The 7,960-nt window shown below is 44.2% G+C and overlaps 1 protein-coding gene across 1 annotated transcript; it reads left to right on the forward strand.

Annotated features, from left to right (window-relative positions):
- The first annotated feature begins 1,814 nt into the window (after positions 1–1,814).
- On the forward strand, positions 1,815–6,630 carry syt4 (synaptotagmin IV). The gene is made up of 4 exons (XM_030779682.1): positions 1,815–1,848; positions 3,031–3,884; positions 5,625–5,745; positions 6,320–6,630. The coding sequence occupies exons 1-4, from the start codon at positions 1,815–1,817 to the stop codon at positions 6,628–6,630; spliced, it is 1,320 nt and encodes a 439-aa protein (XP_030635542.1).
- Positions 6,631–7,960: the final 1,330 nt, after the last annotated feature.

The raw sequence follows: 7,960 nt of genomic DNA on the forward strand, positions 1-7,960 counted from the left end.
TTATTCGTTATTCAGTACTACGTCTGCCCTTTATTTTCAACGAATGATAATTCTTATATGTTCGTGCCAGGGACTGAAAAAAATCTCGCTTATCACCCAGGTCTCCAAATATTGTTAGAGAGAAAGAAACAAACAAACAAAGAAAGAGAGAGAGAAAGAAAAAAGATCCGGAGTAATAATACACACGCTTAGTGTACGCAAAGTTCAAATATCGTTCAATTATCAACAGTCCCCTTCAATCACACGGTTTCTGTACAATGTGTAATGGCTTCAGGGTGACACAGCAGATATGAGTGAGAGAACGTGAAGGAGGAGGCAGAACAAACGCGTCCCTGTGGACTACAGGGGCGGAGAATGGTTATCATTTAAGTGGCTGGGTTGGCCGGATTTACAGAGGCAAAAGATGAATATGCGTCTATAAAGGTGGACAGTTAGGATCACGATTCAGGATACAGGCCGTTCGCTCACCACGTGGAGACCTGTTAATGTCTCGAGAATTTTTTCCTTGATAATGAAGCTTGACTGGATCTGCATGCATACAGTATAAAAGAGACATGTGAACAGGTCGTTTGAATATTTATTTATATTTCAAGTATGATTTATGCATGACAGTTATCTTGCACTCTTGACAACTCTTTCAGTCTCTCTTGTTATTCACCTAGTGAATAGAAATCTCACTGTTTAAAATAAAGCATTTTGCTAAGTCATGAAAGCTACTCTCTAAGTCTCCCATTCACTGAGTCTTCATCCTACCACACACTTCTGAAGGGTGTGGATCACACACACACACACACACACACACACACACACACAGCAAATTAGATTCCTATTGATTGCTATTCAGCAGTTGACATACAGCAGTGCTGTTGAGAAGGCTGATGCAAATGAATCCTGGGACCTTGAGAAATTTTTTGTGTATGAAAAATATGTGGATTCTGAGCTTTCTGCTGTACCAATGAACTGTAGTTTGGGGCGTGCTTAGGAATGCAAGCCAGTGTTTGCATGGCAAAAAAGAAACAAACAGAGGTGCTGGAGTCTGAGACATACACATCACACTGTTGCCATTTCCTCTGCATGGATATTGATAGATGTTACATGGTCATATACTTATTATTTGTAATTTGGTAATTGAAAGGACTGGGTGACAGGTCATCTATCACATCGATGTTATAAAAGCCCTGGAAAATGAGGTTAGCAGTAATTAAATCAGATGAAACTGAACGTCAGAAGAAAACATCATGCAAAATAGTGTGGAAATATAAGTGGAAACTTACAAATACACAAACACACACACACACACACACACACACACACACAAAGGCACACACACAAGCATAACCGTAAACGATCACTATGATTGACGGCCCTGTTTTTCTCATTCCCAAAGCACAGGGCAAGATTTCAGCCCCAGTCTTCGTCAGAACTGCGTCATTGTCGATGAACTCACTAGGGAGAGAGAGAGCGAGAGAGAGAGAGAGAGAAAGGGAGAGAGAGAGAGAGAGAGAGGAGGGGATTGGGGTGTCGACGCCACTGAGGCAGTCATAGTGCAGGGAGAAGTATCACAGGGCGGGTGCGAGAAACCTCTGAAAGGAGGAGGAAAATCCTGTCTTTTGTTTTCTTTAGAGGAACAAGAGAATTTAAATTTTTAATACGAAACAACCGTTCAATTATTCAGTCTTGTGTGTTACTGCTGAGACGAAAGATATCGAGAGAGGGACCTTAACCAGCAAAACGAGTCGTGAGGATTGGACGCGGCGTGAGAGCTGAAGTATACGAGCATTCTTTCAGCACCTTGGACAGAGCACGGCGCTACAATGGCTCCTATAGTCGTTGAAGAAGCTCATTTTGGTAAGCAAAACATACCTTTGGAAATATGGAAAGTAACCGAATTGTGAATTTGAATTGTTAGAGACATTTTTTTTGCTTTTATTTGTCACATGAAAACCATAAAAAATAATTCACTGAGTTATCGCTTCGGTCGTTTCTTACTGTTTGGTAAAGTCTACAAATACAGTATTGGTATTTCTTCATAACAGTGTGCAGTGAAGATGAACAAGGCGATGCAATACGATGCATGTTTCAAACGCTACTATTTTGCGCTAATTTTGACGTGGCACTTACTCTGGAGTGAAGAAAACACATTGTGTTGCGTTTGCGTATTCTTATGCGCGTGGGTTTTAATGTGGCATTATTTACGTACGAACAACATCAAGAGACGCCCGAGGCATTTTGAAAAGATAAATATAAAATTGCAGCTAGTCACTGAACGCCGGCACTCTGAGTCATACTCCATCTCATCTGTCACAGTAGAGTGCGTGCTGTGTGTGTGTGTGTGTGTGTGTGTGTGTGTGTGCGCGCTCGCGAGAGAGAGGGAGATATATATATATACATATATATATAGAGAGAGACAGAGAGAGAGAGAGAGGGGTAGAGGACGGTGGTTAAAGAGAGCAGAGAGAGTCAATGGGAGTGAGAAAGACCGAAACAAAGGGAGAGGAAAAGGGAGACAGAGAGAAAAAAGCAGGTGACAACCTCATTTTAAGGTGTTGGCCCTTGTCTTCAGAGGGAAATGTCCAGATTCTCACCTTCTACGGACACTTTATGAAATCCCACTTTGTTGTCATGGCCTTTTAGTCACACCTGACTGATTTTCATTCGCACCGTGAAATGATGTAGCAGAATCTTTTCAAGCCATTATTTTCAGACACATGGTGATTCTTCAGCCAACATATAAGACTTAAGTCATCAAAAGGACCTTGAAATATGACTGAGTGTACATTGAAAAAAAAGGAAAAAATTGTAATGATAGTCAGAAAGCTGTTACGTTTTGGCATGAGTCAGAAACGAATGCGTCAGTAATGGTAATGGTAACGGCAGTTGTTTGTGAAGCAACTGCTCCGGCTCCACTAAACAAACCTGTCCATCAATGAACAGATGTTTAAGAAGAATTTTGAAGAAAAAGAAATATTTGAGGAAGGCTCTCTAAAAGATCTTTATGTTTATGTTCTTTATTTTTTACCCCCTGTCCAGCAGAAATGCCTCTGGCCGTTGGTGTGGTCAGTGTATTCGGCCTGGTCTTCAGCGTCTCCATGTTTTCATGGATCTGCTGCCAACGCAAAGCTAACAAGACCAACAAAACCCCGCCCTACAAATTCGTCCACATGCTGAAGGGCGTGGACATCTACCCAGAGAGCTTGAGTGGCAAGAAGAAATTTGGGGCCGGGGAAAAGACCCCGGAGCCCCCTTCTGGCAAACAGTCCCCCAGCCCCATCGGGGTGAGGACCGGCCTCCACCTAGACCTGGAGAAACGCGATTTGAACGGTAACTTCACGAAACCTCCTTCCCTCCACCCCAAAGTACGCAGCTCCCCAGACCTGGAGCTCCCGTCCCCGCACCAGGCGTTCAGGCAAGGGGGCCAAGATCCAGTGACCCCAGAGAGCAACCTCTCCAGCCAGACCCCGACCCCTGCCGAAAAGCCCCAGGACAAGGATGGGGGTGTGGGGACGCTCTTCTTCTCTCTCGAATACAACTTCGAGAAGAAGGCCTTCATGGTGCACATCAAGGAGGCTCACGGCCTGTCTGCCATGGACGAACAGTCGTTCACCTCCGACCCTTACATCAAGCTCACCCTGCTGCCCGAGAAGAAGCACAAGGTCAAGACGCGCGTGCTGAGGAAAACCCTGGATCCGGCGTTCGACGAGACCTTCAGCTTTTACGGGATCCCTCACTCCCGCGTCTCCCAGTTGGCCCTGCATTTCATGGTCCTCAGTTTCGACCGCTTCTCTCGCGACGAGGTCATCGGGGAGACCCTGGTCCCGCTGGCCGACATCGACCTCTCCGAAGGGCGTGTCCTCATGAGTCGTGACATCATCAAGCGGAACAGGGTAAGAGGCGTGGCTATAAAACGTGTCTGTCACTTCCCCTGCTGCCCTTCTCTTGCACCACAGCATTATTAGAAATTAGAGATATTTTCTTTCTCTTTCTTTTCCTTTTTCTACATTGATAGAATATTTTCAGCAAACCCCCTGCAAGACAGTTAACAAATAATTGGTAACAGTTGCCAAACTGACAATGACACAGCAATTATTAATAACTAGTGAATTTGAATTATTACAGAAGGTCATTTTATTGTTAATATCATTTTATTATAGATGTTTTGAGTTCACTTTTATTTTGGAGCTGTTTTACTGTAGATTTGATTAAAACAGAAACCAGTCATTATAAACGATTAATTATAATAATAAAAGCAATAAACCAGTCTGTTATTAAATATCAGATTTCTTGAAATTAAAAAAAAAGTATAATTAATTTCTTAGTACAGGTGAATGTATTCACACTGTTAGCTGATCCTATCAGTAATTGCTCTAATACACCCATGGTACTCTGTATTAGTAAATCCTATAGAGACACTGTAATGTGATAGCATCTCTGGCACAGGGACTGACTGAAAAACGAGGATGCGACGGGAAGAAATATGATAAGGGAAAACGAAGCCTCTCGTTTCCGTCTCCTCTGGTGGACCATTAACGACAGTCAATAACCCGTCTGCTACGCGCGTGCGTGTGTGTGTGTGTGTGGGGCTGACACACCCAAACTCTAAAAGCAGGGGACGATTACTGCCATTTACGCGTGTGTGTGTGTGTGTGTGTGTGTGTGTGTGAGAGAGAGGGGGGGGGGGGGGAGAGAGAGAGAGAGTGAGTAATGGTCAATAAAAAGGCATAATAAAATAAACATCCTGTGGTTAAAAAAAAAAAGGACTCGTGATCCACAGTGCTCTGAATATTTGATCAAATCTCTAATGGATCTCAGACGTATGCTGTGCTTCCATATCCGACATTCATATTTCAGCGGACAATAATAAACCCGAGTGCCTGATAAACAGGCATAACCGGCTGATCAGATCATGCCCCGTGTCTGACGACCTTTTAGCGGTCGACTCTCTTCTGTCTCATTCGAAACAGAAACGTCCGCACCCGTACTGAAACCTCGACGCCGTGCTCACGGACAATTTTCATAATCCGATAATGAGGCTTATTTTGTCTGTGTGATTTCAATCTTGACATTCCCAGAGATAAAAAAAAACACAAAAAAAACCAAACCTCCCCATCTGTTCCGGAACTCACCATAACTCCTTAAGACCTTACGGTTGTTATATGTACTCAGACAGATAATTGACTGGCAGTGGTTGAATGGTATCCAGTCAGTATGAAAATAAACCCCCCCCCACCCTCCGCCCCTTCTGCCCTGCTGTTCATCGCCATGGCAACCTGTTACCGTGTTCTCACATAATGGGAGTCATACGTGGCTGACGTGGCAACGGGCCGCGCTCTCTAAATCTCTCAGCGGATTAATGGAGCGGGAATAAGAACGGTTGATTGTGACATTTGGCACCTGCGCCGGTCGCCGTCTCTCTCTCGCATGACAGATTTGTGCGAATGACAATATCTCACCCTGACCATAACAATCGGAGAAAGGGACCCGTGTGTGAAAAGGGAAAGGATACACTGTGAAATATACCGTGTCATACAGCGAAAGTAAATGTCACTTTCTCTCTCTCTCTCTCTCTCTCTCTCTCTTTCTCTCTCTCTCTCTCTCTCTCTTTCTCTCTCTCTCTCTCTCTGAAGAGGAGCGCCGGCAGAGGGGAACTCCTGCTGTCCCTATGCTATCAGTCCACCACTAGCACGCTGACTGTCGTCGTGTTGAAGGCTCGCCATTTGCCCAAGACCGACAACAACGGACCCTCAGGTGAGCAAAAAGACCACAGCCAAAAACCGCAGCCCAAAATCAGTGGGTCTCTCCTCCGGACAGGGGTCCAATTTAAAGACAGACTCAAAACAAGAGCGATTTCAAAAGTGAGAAGCAACAGCAGACAACAGTAGTTGACACAGATTCAGTTGAGTCGAGAGACATCCTTCCTCGAGTACGAGACAGTTACAAAAGCAAACTGTCAGCCTTACAACGGTGCATTCTAAAACGTTTTGGATGTTTTTTTTCCTGAGTTGAAACACTGTAATGGAGGATGCTGAGCATTTATCGAAAATAAACACCAACGTCGCCGAAAGAACTTATGTAGCTGCCATTACTGATTCAGACGCCAATCTCTCACACCGTCCCTCGTCATTTCCCCCGAATCGATTCCATTATTGATCCAGTGTCTTGTTTTTTAGAACTCCTTCCTAATGCATCTCTCCATCTCTCTTTCTCTCTCTCTTTCTCTCCCTCTCTCTCTCTCTCTCTCTCTCTCTCTCTCCCTCCCTCTCTCTCTCCCTCTCTGTCTCTTTCTCTCTCTCTTTCTTTCTCTCTCTCTCTCTATCTCCAGACCCATATGTGAAGGTGAATCTGTACCAGGGGAAAAAACGGGTCTGTAAGAAGAAGACTCACGTGAAAAAGTGTGCCCCGAACCCCGTCTTCAACGAGCTGTTCGTCTTCGACGTCCCGTCCGAGGAGGGCCTGAGAGACACCAGTGTGGAGCTACTGCTGCTGGACTCTGATAGGACGGCCCGCGCGCCAATCATCGGCCGTCTCGTCCTCGGCACCTCCTCCCCGGGCACTCCGGGCGAGCACTGGCGTGAGATCTGCGATCACCCACGGCGACAGATCGCCAAGTGGCATGCGCTGTCCGAAGACTAGCTCTCCGACCTTTCCGTTTGCCACGGGGTTTCCAGGTTGCTCGCCGCACAGCCTAACACCCAAGAACTGTCACTGTATATTGGATGGAGAGGGTGGGATTTGGGGGTGGGGGATGGGGGGCGGGTGTTGGCTCAAAGGGGTAGTGGGTGTGGACTCATCATTAGTGACGTCATCTGCCAATCAACCAGTCATTATTGGGTTGGGACTTCTTCAAAAGGGGGGAGGTACCCACTGAACCCCAGCCAATCAGTGATTCCAAAGACAGTCTCAGACACCCAATGATGCTTGTGTTCATTCTTCAACAACAATAACAACAACAACAACAACCACAACAACACCGACAACAACAAAAGAATCACATAGATCACTTATTCATGCAGTGCTGAATGTCATCCATGTTGCTATTGCTGTTCTTGTTCTTATTGCTATCAATATTACTCGGTCGTGCAAATACAAAAATACAAAAAAAAAAAAAACAACAAACAAACAAAAAAAAAACAAAAAAACAAAAAACCCAAAATGCGATCAAAACCCTGTTAATATGACCTGTAAAATATGTGAGCGACGGGTTTATTTTTTCAAAAAGAGCTGATCTTTTGTTTATGAAATGTTGAGTTGATTTACTCTCTTCTTTTTGTACTTTATTTATTTATTTATTTGTTTGTTTGTTTGTTTGAGCTGTTTTTAAGTTGAGGTAAATGTCATATCTCATTTCTCAGTTGTCAGAAAGCAGCCTAAATTAGGCACAAAGTGACATTACTGATGTTTAGAGAGAACGGAAGATTGCACGAACTGAGGAAAACGGTTTGTTTACTCTAATGTGTGTGTGTCTGTGTCTGCGTGCATATGTATATGTGGATTTGACTCTGTGTGTGTGTGTGTGAGTGTGTGTGTGTGTGTGTGTGCACGTGTGTATATGTGGATATGAATGTGTGTATGTGTGTGCATGGGTGTGTGTGTGTGAGTGTGTGTGTGTGTGTGTGTGCGTGCGTGCGCATGCGTGTGTGCCTGTAGAGAGGGGTTGAGATCCAGACTCACTCGGTTCTCTTCTCTGTGAGCACAATGACAGACTGTAGTGATCATGTACCTTCATAAAAAATGTCAAGTTCTGAGAAAAAAAAACCATGGTCTGTTTATTCTTTATGATTATCGTTTATTAATTTACATACTCATAATTATATTCTTTGCTCATTCTTCAGACTTCTAACACATACTAGATGCAAAGGTATGGAGTACTGAAGTGCCAGGATTACTATGACTAAATCTCTGCTGATGCTAAGTGTAGTAATATAACTGTATTATTCTTCAACATAAAGAACAATCAGTTAAT

This window comes from Chanos chanos, chromosome 7, assembly GCF_902362185.1.
Source record: "Chanos chanos chromosome 7, fChaCha1.1, whole genome shotgun sequence".
Lineage (NCBI taxonomy): Eukaryota > Metazoa > Chordata > Actinopteri > Gonorynchiformes > Chanidae > Chanos > Chanos chanos.